This window comes from Helicoverpa armigera, chromosome 3, assembly GCF_030705265.1.
Source record: "Helicoverpa armigera isolate CAAS_96S chromosome 3, ASM3070526v1, whole genome shotgun sequence".
NCBI classification, from domain to species: domain Eukaryota; kingdom Metazoa; phylum Arthropoda; class Insecta; order Lepidoptera; family Noctuidae; genus Helicoverpa; species Helicoverpa armigera.
In genome coordinates, this window is record NC_087122.1 from 7,090,359 (window position 1) to 7,103,774 (window position 13,416).

The following is a 13,416-nucleotide window of genomic DNA, read 5'->3' on the forward strand; positions in this document are numbered from 1 at the left end:
AGCAATAACTTCTTTTTTTTATCTTATGTTTACTCCTCAAATTAACGAAAAATCGCACTTGGTACCTGAATTACCTACATAATACCTAAGAAATAATTATTACAAATTATAAAATTATTTATAGTAATCTACCTGATCCCGCGAACTTCGTATCGTTTAAACCTTTCACGAAACAAAAATTTTATTCTACAAAAATTTCAAAACCAAAATAAGCCAAATCGGTCTAACCATTCTAGAGTTCTAGTCAGACTAACGAACAGCAATTCATTTTTATATATAAGAAGATTACGAAATGTATTTTACCTATTTATTTAATTTTCCTATTTTCATACGTTCGAAGAGTTTTCGGTCCGAAGTACGACATTCCGATGTTCAATACATACTTTATATTTTAATATTTCGAATAGGAAAAGTATAAGTGAACATGTTGGGAGTTGGGATGCAATTTGTGACAGAAGCGAATCGCTGCACAACCAACTTGTACCTATGTGATAAGGGATTTTACGTCGTTTAATCGTACGTGAAAGCTTAAAATGGTAAAAAGTAAAATAAAATTACGGTAGGATGCAACACAATGAAAAGAGAAGAAAGTTCGAAAAATTATAGGTGAAATAAATACGAAAGGGTTTTGTCCTACTGTAATTTAATTTTGTTTCAAAAGACATCTACCTTGATCCAATATATATTAATTTTATATATAATTCCTATTAAAAACTATAAAGAATTGATCTGTTTATAAATTATACTGAAATATCGCAATGTCATAATATTGAAGTTTCGTGAAATGTTACTGCATCTACCCTGTTCGTCGTCAGTAATGTGTTACACACCTGTTTTGTGTAGCTTTCACCGCTCATTTAAACAATTCTTGGAAGTTAAATAAGCATCCGAGGTCTTGTGCTGGCCGCTAGTGTTCGAGATTCGTATTAAGATTATTTAATACTTTTTTTTGGATTAATTACAATTAAAAAAACAAGATCGGTACGTTTTTTGTTCCTATAACTAACAGCTACGATCGATTGTACTTTTACTAAGTTTATTATCTCTTCTATTTTTTGTGATAGGTCAGGTCATCATCATCTCCGTCAGGTCAGGTAAATTATATATATTAGGTACCTAACTTAGTACCTAGATTTTATCCAAGTTTCGGTAAACTTGATAGACTTGGCTTTGTTGATAGATCCTATTAAACATTAGATTATAAAATATCTATCCCAGTTCTAAAAGGTGTTCTATTCCTGGTAACTGACATAGGCTTGTGTTTTGTCCGGGTACGAAATTCCACCGAAGTAAAACTACAGGGAAATACCTAGTATTTACCTATAAACGTAAATCACAATGTTTTCTCCGTTAATTGCACGCACTGTTGCAGAAAAAGCTTTCGATAAGAACTGGGTCGGTAGCGACCACCCGATCGAGTGATCAATGCTGGGGCCCGATTCTCCTTATTTTACTTAAGCGACCTTCGATTGACGTTCGACTCGATTCGACTGATATCCAATCCCGACTCGATTACGATTGAAGCGTATGTGGCATTCCGCTATTTTTTCTTTGAAATAAACGTTTTTATCCTTTTCTGTCATTCAATAATGAATCATTTTGTCTGCAAATGATTTACGATTGCAAAATGATTGTACAGCAAACTACCGTATAGACCAAAATCATCAAAATAGCAGACCAATCGCACACCAATCAAATGTCAATCGAAAACGATTGGTCTTTTATTAGTAGCAGAATGCCCGATATGGTTAAAACTGCTATTACGATCATATTGCGATTCGATTTCTATTCGATTTTGACATTATTAACTTAGGAGAATCGGGGCAAATTTAATTCATACGACTAAAATTTCATAATGTGGTTTTTAAGTTATATTTCTTATGAATTTTCGTGACTTTCTAGTTATTTTTGTTACTCAGACAGAGCAATAGTACGGAGTTTCAGGACCTATGTTAGGTAGTGCGTGCAGCGTAATACGAGAAGGCAGACAAATAAAGAAATTAATATTGACGTTATCAGTTGCAACAGTTAAATTGATCGCAAAGATTCGATAAATAAATGCAAATAATTTTTCTGAAACACCGTTTCATTGTCTGTCAATCAGTTGTCTGTCCGTAAGTACTCATTTTTTAATCGACCTAATAATACGGATGTTTTTTTTATCTTTTTCGGACAAATCCGCAGCCCCGGCAGGTCTTGGTCCTGCTGGGCCCCGCTGCGGTTTGCTGACATCTCTTCTCGCGCGGGGATTAATGAGTGTCGTCCTCACGGGTCTGTTTCTGGCAGACGGAGGGACAGTGAGTCACCCGAACTTATCGCCTATAGACCCACGCCTTAGGGCGGCCGGGAGTCGCCTCTCAACACCTGGCATCCGTGGTGTCTTTCATGTCTACCGCAGCAAGTGGGATCGCTCCATCGTCTCCTTCTCGAGCATGACTGCTTCGCAGAAGGAGGTGACAGCATCCCATTCCCTCAGGTGCACCACGAATACGATACGGAGGCTTGAGGTTATCAATTTGAATTATTTATATTATATGTAGGTATGTAGCTTGAAAATTGCTGTTTTTTGAATGTATTACTATTGACTTCTACTGAAACATTACCCTAGGCTGTCTGTTATATTGTCTCACTGCGTGAGTTTTTGCTCCTGAACTGAATCAGATGTTTGGTCAGAAAGAGAAAGAGCTGTATTAATATAATACAAAGTTTTTCCAACTTAATGTATTCTATGGCCACTGCCTCTCGATCTGGATATTTTTAGAATTAAAGACTTCAGTAGATATCTACTGAAATTCGTCGTGGACTCGTGGTGGCCTGTGGAGTGGGTAAAGCACCAACCTCTCAATATGAGGGCGTGGGTTCGATTCCAGGTCAGGCATGCACCAATGCAACTTTTCTAAGTTTGTATGTACTTTCTATGTATATCTTAGACACCAATGACTGTGTTTCGGATGGCACGTTAAACTGTAGGCCCCGGCTGTCATTGATCATTCTTGGCAGTCGTTACGGGTAGTCCGAAGCCAGTAAGTCTGCCACCAGCCTAACCAAGGGGTGTTGAGGAGGTCAGATGGGCAGTCGCTCCTTGTAAAGCACGGGTACTCAGCTACATCCGGTTAGACTGGAAGCCGACCCCAACATAGTTAAGAAAAGGCTCGGAGGAGGATGAGTAGATATCTACTGAAATTGCAGATAGGGTGGTCATTCGGGTGATCTATTAAGATCTATTAATAATATATCAATTAACGATCGTCTATAGTAATGTCTGGTAGTATAGTATAGTACAGTCGTACATGATAAATTTCAGCAGATCTTAGATTTTACATTATATACATTTATATATAGGTAGATATATCCTCCATCCATGGAGCAGGAAAAAGTGACCAGGGTAATACTTGCCCCAATACGAGTAATGAACTTCTATATTTCTTCTAATACTAATGCATTTATTATATTAAAAAAATTGTGTCATTATTTTTAAAGCATTTTTTTGAGAAAAGTACTAATGAAGTGAAAATCTAAAATGGCAATCGCTTGTTAGTGTAAGTAAAGTGTGAGACTTTAGTCGTCGGCAATAATTTACTATTTCAGTTCACGTTCTTCAATATTTACACTTACCACATCGTCTACATATGTACATATGTATGTAAGCTTTATACGAAAAATGTCTTCAAATTCTAGTTTTCCGAAGTCGATTTTTAAATACGCCATCGCCTGATAAACTTACTGCTGCATAAAATGCAAATAATAGTTTGTTGGCTTTCTAAGACAATATATATCACAATATTGAAGAACTGTATACCATGGAAAACTGAAAAAATGTTTTGTAACTGTCGGAAAAAGTATTTCTATATTACTTTAATGAACTGGAAAGCAAGTAAAAGCCTAACTTCAAAAGCTCCAGCAGTCAATATCTGGAGACAAAGATCAGTAATCAGTAAAAGTACCACAGAGGAAGGAAAGATAGATAGGTCCCGAGATAATATCTATGAGTATTAAAGTGTAAGCCTTTTATTTTGGTAGTACCCAAGTTTATTGAAAAACGCAATGTATTGGCACACACGTGCGGGTTTATTATTACAGTTCGAATGAAAACAAAGTTACCGCACTTGTATCAAAATGTACTAAGTATTACAAACCACTGATTTGTTTCGCGACACATCATTAGCTTATTTTTCACTGGCATTCAAATATATTAAGATCGACATTCACATAATTTATATTTTCATTTTATTTAGTATCAATAAAAAAATTACTTTATATTCTGAGACTTCGTCAAGCTTTGAGCAGTTTCAGAGAAGCGTTTTAGATGCACGTAAACAAGCTTACTTATTTAAGCTGTTGAAATCGCGTGTTGCTGCTCAAATCGTACTGATTTGAGCTTATAGGTCGGTATGAATCTATCATAAGTTCAAGTGAATGAATATGTTCATATGCGCCCGTTAGATTTTTGAGGCCTGAAATCGATGGCGTGTAAGTCGAAACGAACGTTAGTCTGAAATCGCACTTATATAGGTACACAAGGTAAGGTTTACATACAATTTCATAACGACTTTTGGCTTTATGACATTTTATAATCTTAAGAGTTAGGAACATGGTTTTGAAAATAAAAGCTATTTATTTTAAATTATACTTATTTAAAAATATGGGCACTATTTGGGTTCGTAGCTAGTACGTAATAATGTTATTTTCTTCATATGTGTACATATAGTAGTTACAATAATTCTTATTTCTTGACTATACGACTATACACGAAGCAGCAAGCCGGACATTTATTGGATATATCATTGCATTAAAGTTCAATAAGGGAACTTGCGTAAAGTTGGGTAATCACTACATTGCGGGTCGCAGATTTTGTAACGGCTGTAACCGACGTCGCCGTGTCCGCGTAGATTTGCAGGCCAACGAGACGCGGCGGCGTTCCTCGCCCCGGGCGCTGCTGCCGCCGCCGCCGCCTGCCCGGCGTACTCACTTACAACGAGTTAAAAGTTCCAAGAGGACATAGAACAAATACTGTTAGACTCATCTTCTCCACCCAAAATGTCTAGTGTATTGCATGCTGATGAATAAATATTTTAGTATCGACTTGAATTCTTTCAAGGAGCCACCCTGGGCAACGTCCTCGAGTAGGAGGGCCAGCAGGCACGGAAGATAAATTCGTCGTTTTGGTGCGTGCGAGAGCGCGGCGCGGGCGGAGCGGGGAGGCGCGGGGGCGGCGGCGCCGGCCTGCGGAGGCTGCTGCGCTCAGAGCACCTGCGCCCGCGCTCCGTAGCGCCGCTCGCCGCGTGCTCGTGTACCCGCGCCCGCGCACCGGCCCGCGCCGCACAGCGTCGTGACGCCGCCCACGGTATGTGAAACGCCGGTGGCGCGTCGGGGTCGGGCGGCAGCGCGTCCGCCACTGCGCTGCGCCGCTTGCTGGCGCAGTCGGTTGCGCCGCCCGGCCGGTTTTGTAATTTCGCCTGGCGGGCCGTGACGTCACGAGACTAGTTTGACGCGCGTGCGTGACGGCCTGTGCCAGGACGCTCGCGCCGCTGCCGCCCCCGACCTTAGGACCAGTGCAATGACGTGCCCGCTTGTCTCTTCTGCTAGAGTTCTTAGTGATAACGATAGTGCATCTGTTTTCACACCACTTGATTCAATGGTTTGTTAAGATGTCCACTTTAATATTTTTCGTCACTTATTGTTTTGACGTTTCGCATGAGCGACCGTATTTCTTTTTTGTAGTCAAATGTCTGAGTACACATATGTACTCAATTAAAATGTTTTCAATTCTCGTGTCTATAACGTAAACGTGTGTGTAGTTCGTGTACGCTAGAGTACAGTCATGATCAATTCACTTCTGCGTGTGAGTAAATTATGTGCGCTTATGTCTTGTAACGACGTGTTCGGCGAGCTTCATCTGTCCATGTGTGCGCGCGCACACTTTGACGACTCGGCTCAGCTCAGCGGCAGAGCCTTTTTGTAATTTTATTTTTCCTCCTTCAGTTCACCGATGTAATGCTCCTCGCAAGCAATTTTTCGATTGGACAAAGATGGTGCCTTTACTTAATGCACAAAGCCCGATGTCATTATTCATGCAAAATGTATAAACACCTATAGTAAACCTAAATTGAGTTATTGGTTATAAAAGTTTAAACTATTATTGTGATTCATGATATGAATACATAGGAATGTGAGAATACGATAAAGATTATATTGACTTGTTTATAACAACAGTTTGTGATATTACTTTTTGAGGGTAGGTACTGACTGCATATTATGTGTTATACATAAATTTAGGTACTTATCCAGTATGATTAAGCCAACATACCTATTTATATAGTTTATAAATGATTATATCAGGTAGCTTTAAATGTCATGTTAATTATTATTTACTACTGATGAAGTTTAAATACAAATATAAAGTTTCATTTCATAAAGAGACAAAGAGTAAAGTTTTATATCGTGAAAAATTCCTTATTGCACAGTCGTATTAAAGGTCCATATACAGTATAAATAATATATATGTATAGTACCAACTCATACGTTGGTCACTTTCAAGCTAGCGTGTCGGCCATATGTTCGTCTCGCTCGCGCTCTCAGCCTCCGTAGAAATGCACCGAGAACTCAGTATCCCTCTCAGTACCTACAGCTTCTGAACCAATACGATTCTTTTTGTCTTTTTACAGACCGAGAACGATAGCTAGATTTAGTGTATTCGGTAGTCGAGTGTATGCATCTGTAAGTCTGTCTGTGTTTTATATTCTCATAAATTCTGTAAATGATATCAAATCAAATTGTCTGTTTTGGTGCTGTGATATGACTGCTATCAAGGTTTTTGACGAGACGTCAGTAAGAATACCAACTGTGGCAGCCGTACTTACGTTTCGCCGTAACTGATTTGTTTGTAAATAATTGTTTACTGACAAGTTTGACAAGCACGTGGATACAATAGTTACCAGTTTGTACCGTTCGGTGGTGCGTCTCGTTTGGTACGGCGCCGGCCGGAGCAGGGGGCTGCTGAACAAGTTCGGGCGCTTCTCGGCGATCAGGTGCCACTTGATACTCGTTCTTTTCTAACTGGATTTGAATCAGCTGTTATTGCTTGCCCTTGGCATCTATGATACGCGGTCGATGCTAGGAACCTATTTACGATATAATATGTATTTCGAACAAGAATCCGTCTGGTCTGTTTGTGCCTATTATTGAAATTATTTATTCATACTAAGCATCTTTAAATAGGTTAATGCGTTTTATAAAATATTTTAGAGACAAGCGGGCAAGTGAAAGGTTTACTGGTTTTAGTGAATTCCTTGAATGTCATAGAATTTACACGAGATATTTTTTCAGAAATTGAAGTCATTGGAGTCGAGTGTTGAGCGGGGTGCTCCAGTTCGGAGCCTCCGCCCTCACGAAGACGTCGCCTACCGTGTCTCGGTACGGCGGTATGTCCGCGTCGGCGTCGCCGTGCGAGGAGCGCGCGCGCTCGCCCCGCGCCGGCGCGTCGCCCGCGTCCGCGCCGCGCTCGCCCGCGCCCGCGCACGCCGTGCTCGCCACCATGACGCCCGTGCAGCCCGCGCACGACTACTACCCCCACAAAGTCGAGATGGACTCCGATGACGGTTACCCTCCAGAGGCGCACTCCTACCGCCACTCACCCCACGAGTTAGCAGCATATGCAACTGATAGCAAAGTACCAGTGCAGCCCGACGTCTACGACCAAGGAATGGAGTCTATGGACGAGAAGACTCCTATAGATTTAATTTATGAGGATGAGAAGCAAACTGTCATATACACTACGACCCCGGATCAGAAGCGCGTGGAGATGATCAGCGGGCAGCTGGACGACGGACAGCTAGTGAGCAGCGGCGGACAGCTGGTGGACGGCGGCGTGTCCGTGGTGGTGGGCGCGCCCGGCCAGCCCACCGTGCTCGTGCTGGCGGACCACGTCGTCGACGAGCTCGGACAAGTCATCACCATACCCAGGTAACTATCACTCTTCATCCTCATGATCATTCGTTTACAGTATTTTTTTTTAAAACAAATGCAAGCGGTTATTTAAAAAAAACACAAAATATTAAAGATACTTTAACTATGCTATACTTTAACATTTTTATAGGTACCTAAATATTATCGAACTTTGTCTAAATTGGTATTTCCATAAACACCGATGTTACGTATCGTATTTTATAGCTTCGTGTTTATGAGATTATATGGAAATATTGTGTTGCCTCTGTTGCCAGGTGTCTTTGATAGTGGGAAATTCCAATACAGTCGCATATTGAAATTCCATCACCGGGTAAAATATATTTGATATTTATCATATTTTTGGTAATATGTTGGAAACGACATTCTCATCCCTAAATAACACTAAAATATATATTGATTTTGTTACTGCTGCATGGTATATATGTCAGTTATGGACAACCAAGTCATGTTTACTATTACCGCAAAGTTTAGTGTCGAGCATTAGCGCCCAATTTCAGCTTACAGCCATAACGGGGTCAAATTAATTCATTAACGCGCATTATAGCACTTGATCGTGGCGATTAGGATAGTTTACAACTGATTGTGTGTGCAAGTGTGTGGAGTTGAAAGAATGAGGTGTTTGTGTCGGAGGTCCAGTGCGGAGTGTAACGGTTGTGTTAGGAGCGGCGCGCGTGGGCGGAGCGACGCGCTCACCTTGAACTTGCCGCGAGAGCCGCGTCCGCGCCGCAGCGCCCCACACCCGCACCACGATGCTGCGAGCTTGCCAATTGCCATTGTGTGGACCCTGGCCATTATAATATAATCATAACAATCTTGCTGTAGTTTATAGCTTAACCTTTGCACAACGCGAAGATATGGGGAAGCTACATATGTTACAAGTATTAGTTCAGCAAAGTACATAGTTACGTTAAGCCTGAAAGCAAGTAACCGATAACCTAATCGAGGGAAAATTTAAAAGAAAGTCCATGAATTGTAGGAAATGTCATTTATGGTCTATAGGGTTTCAATAAAAAAATATGAATGATGGACATTACCGTAGATGCCTGATAAGCTTTAGTAGAAATCGTTCAGATGAAATATGAAAGAAACAAATCATATTTTATCCATACATTACATACAAATTAAGAACCCATTTGTTAATTTTTTTTAAGATCTTGATTCAACTTTTATTCACGCAACAGAATTAAAAATCCCATACAGTGTAATTGGCTAGAGCTACTGGCTTTAAAAGTATTTCATTTAAAAAAATGCTAACATACTCATTGAATATGAAATGATGATCTTCTTTCTATTGTTAATCTAGATCGTTAATAATGAATAATAAGCCACAGAGTCGTGATTACGCTCGTAGTGGCGGTTGGCGATTCAACGTAATTGTCGCAAAAAGCCCGCGCCATGTGCTTGCATGTCATTCATATCGCATGACGTTCGTCTACATCTCGCCGCAACCACTCAAATTAGTTACGTCTGTTTGCTGCCCAGACGAGTTTCATAAGCGGCACCTGTGTATTAGTTTATTCTAATGTAGAAATAATACGCAGACACGCTATAACGATGTAACACGGTACTGAGAACATTATGCGTGCACTATCGATCAACACTCTAATAAGACTTTGTCTCAGGGAGAAGGTATTGAAATTAGTGTTCATTCTTTGTCTTAGTTCGTAGATTAATATAAAGCATGATTTAATTCTTTAAACAGCTTACATAGTAGGTTACGTAAGTAAATCTTGATAGTGAACGCTTACGGAACGCCGAAGCAGCTACGTCACTGTTTCAACACTTTAAGGCATTCGAACGGCTGTCCGTAACTGTCTCCCGACTAAAATCACTTACCATAATCAACTCTTCCACTAGCTAATCTATAAATTATAGATATGTTATCTCTCTCTACAACCAGTTTTCGGAATATATTAAGAAAATGGACTTAAAAATAGGAGGGAATCTATTCTATGAGATATCGTGCGTGAGAATAGCGTGTGGATTGACCAGATACGTTTTTTTTTATAATTGGTTTGATTTACTTAAAAGCAGTTTGATTTGAAACAAAACTGTAAACGTCCGAATTGAGAACCGCCTTTTTGGTAAATAGGTTAAAAACTTAGAATAAATATTTTGAAATTAAAATTCTAACCAATTCTTATTTGTGATTTTTAAAAATATTGTTATCGAAAGGGAAGATTGTGGTAGTGTTGTCTCAGCTTATTGTTCATATTATTACAAACATTCTGTTCTGTATCGGGTTTCCAAAAAACATATCAAATATCGATCTTTATACTTAATCACGCTGTAGTTTTAAGAGTATTAAGTTGATAAGGGAATTTAAAACGGGAGAGCTGTAAGTAAAAATGAATAAATAAGCTCGATATGGATTGGTAAGTGATAAAAACTCGGCTGAATCGTTTAGGATGGAGCGAGAGGCTGCGAGCCTCACCCGGCGCGCCTCCAACACTTTAATGATGACTTTTTGTTGCATCGCGGCGCTCAGCAGGAGCGGCTCGCGGGTCTATAACCACTACTATACATATAGGCATGTTCGATCATGTGTACACGTTGTAGGCAAGAAAGCATTTAGTATATAACGCTATACAATGTATACTATCGAGCTTTTAAACTGTGCAACATTTGACTTAAATAGTCATTAATTCAGGTTAATTTCACCCGTTCCCTCACGTATGAGTAAGGAAAGAATATTTGTTTGTTGGCTACGTCGTCTAGCATCACGCTGCATGGCATCAGGACCGCGGCATCTCGTGGCTTGGAGCGCGCGAGACGACAGGCGGCACCCCCCCTCCCCGCCCCGCCCCGCACCCCGCACCCCGCGCCCCGCGTCCCGCCTCAGCCTTATTTTATTGCCTCGCGCTCTGCGGCGAGCCCTCGAGATGAGCTTACCATCGCCCGGCTTCTCGCCCCAATCATTATTTAATGTAATTATTTGGCCAGTAAACTGCTTTTTTTGGAAATCATAACAGTTATGTAGACTTTTTATCGGGCGGCTTTGCCTTTAGTTGGTTTCACGTTTGTGCCATATTGTGTGTATCGTTACGGCTTACATTCCTTGGTGTAATTTTTCAAACAGATTTTTAATAGTCAAGTAGTATCCCTAACCCATCCTCCGAGCCTTTACCCAACTACATATGTTGGGGTCGGCTTAATAGTCGAGTAGTATGTTAAGAGTATAGCTTGTTCCTAAAGATCCTCGTGATTCTTTTGATCTGGTTACAATCTTTCGTAACATTGTGCGTACATGTACAAGCATGCTGTACATTGATTTGTCTGATAGAAAGACAAATTGCAGTATTTACAAGTAGAGCGGTATTACACATGAGTACATTTTATATAAGGTATACTTACTCGTGTGATAAAAGAAAACGCATTATACACGACATTTAAACAAATGCGTATAAGTGTAGTTCTATAAAGTAAAGCTATATGGTTTACTTAATATTTTTTTGTGGTACCATGGGGAAACTACTTTCCATTTAATAAACTACTTTCCAAAATTTGTTTAAAATCGGTTCATTAGATCTGAAACCAACCACTCCCTACAACTTTACAAACTCAAAAACTTTATCTCTTTAATACTCGTAATTAGCATCTTTCTTATTGAAACATTATCCGTCTTACCACAAAAACTTTTAAACGTCAGTTTATGCCTTGTCTAAAAAAATGTCAAATTATGACGTTGACATATGGTTCATTTTGCAGTCAAAATTTTATTAGACAAGCGTAAAACAGGGTTTAAAGTTTTTGTAGTAAGGCCCTATGTATTTATATTTGTATTTATAATGCTGTTCATAATAATATACGAGAAAATTCGTTAGTTTACAGCAAATAATCGGCCGGAGTACTATGTTGGCTAAAGAGGAGTCAATAAACTCGTGAAAGCGCGAGATATTAAAGCTCTTAGCAAAAGACATCAACGGGCGCGCGCCCTCTCCCGTAGCGCGAGCGTTTCGTAGCACTACGGTGACAATTTGAATTTTCTGTTTTTTTTCTTTTTAAAAAGACTGTGAGATAGCAGCATTTTAAAATTTCGATGTATATAACCGATTTTTTGTTGATTTTTTAAAAAATGTTTTTCTTATACAATCGGCTAAAACAACATGTGTGATACAAAAACACAGAAATAACACTCTCAGTTTACATTACATATACCTCATATTGAATAGTCACTGTTCAAACTCAAAGTTCAGTGTGTCCTTTAAAAATTAACGATCATCCTTTCTACCTGATGCCGCTGTCCGAGTGCAAATAAAAAACGGTTTCCCCGCGTAAAGGGTTCACTTCCCATCACATGGAGGTTGAAGGTACCCGCACGCACACACAGGCACGTAGTACACACACGAGCACACGTTGCTATGTAACTTTAGGCACCGACGAGCCAGCGTCCGACACAAATCTCAACGGGGGATAAAATTTCTTCAGAACTAAAGAACAGTGTGGATCGATCGATCGAAGCGTTTATAGGAATTACATTGAAAATAATCTCAATGACTACTGAGGTTTTATAAATAATGATGACGTAACTTCAGATAAAATGTATCAATATGATATAAAATTTCCACAACTTTTTGTCGATGACGCATATTGTTGATATTCATTCGTAAATTAAGTCTCTTTTTGTCAAAAATAAGATTTTTAAAAGGTCACAAGTAGGCATATTTTTAGTATATCAGTAAATTGAAACAAACAAGATGCAAGGTTGTTCATGGGCGCATACAATCTCAATATATATTTTTTATGAAGTCAATGATTTTCGAAAGGGAACCCATCCACACCCAGAAGTAGATAAATATTTCATTCTTTTTTTGTAACCACGACTACACAACGGCGAATCCATTATAGGATTTTATTATCTTACATCAAGGTTCGGAATTGAACATCAACGGAGTATGGGACCTCTGTGGTGTATAAATTTAACTTCTATGGCACTATGGTTTAAGGCTGAGAATACACGCAAGGTCCAGAAGGGAAGTTAAATATTCATAGAGATATGCAACTTTTTTTGTGAGTTCGGGGATTCCTTTGTGGTTATCCTCTTAGTCGGTCGTGGACTCGTGGCCACAGTCGGTCCCGTTTACCCTTTGTATATAGTGATTGCGCCGATAATTAAACGTGCTCTTATTCAAGACTGACCAATTAATACTAAAGTCGTTTTTAAATACATTCCATTTAAAGGCCGTTGTTTGTTTTTATCGTAACTAATTTAAAACCAGTTTGTTTGTGACAATCTCACTTTAACATCTGAAGAGATGATGGTCGTGTCGTGGTTTTACTTGGTAATTAATAAAACACAAATATTCTGAAACAGTTTTTACTTGCTGGCTTTTATTACAACATGGTACGATATTTAATAATATAATGGATCGTCTTAGAATTAATTTTACAAAGCATCGCGTCTATTATTTCAGGCATCGAGTAAAGCGTATTCATAATGATGGTCGTTAT

At 39.4% G+C, this 13,416-nt stretch overlaps 1 protein-coding gene across 3 annotated transcripts in view; it reads left to right on the plus strand.

The window, feature by feature from the left end:
• The first annotated feature begins 5,032 nt into the window (after positions 1–5,032).
• The window catches only part of Grh (grainy head), a 101,185-nt gene continuing 92,801 nt past the window's right edge, over positions 5,033–13,416 (plus strand). For 2 of the 3 annotated variants that reach the window (XM_021333100.3, XM_021333101.3), the window contains exons 1-2: positions 5,033–5,344; positions 7,327–7,962. In XM_021333100.3, coding sequence (XP_021188775.2) covers positions 7,424–7,962 — 539 coding nt within the window. In that variant the 5' untranslated portion in view covers positions 5,033–5,344; positions 7,327–7,423. The remainder of the gene's footprint in view (positions 5,345–7,326; positions 7,963–13,416) is intronic. The other variant, XM_021333102.3, reaches the window with a different exon arrangement.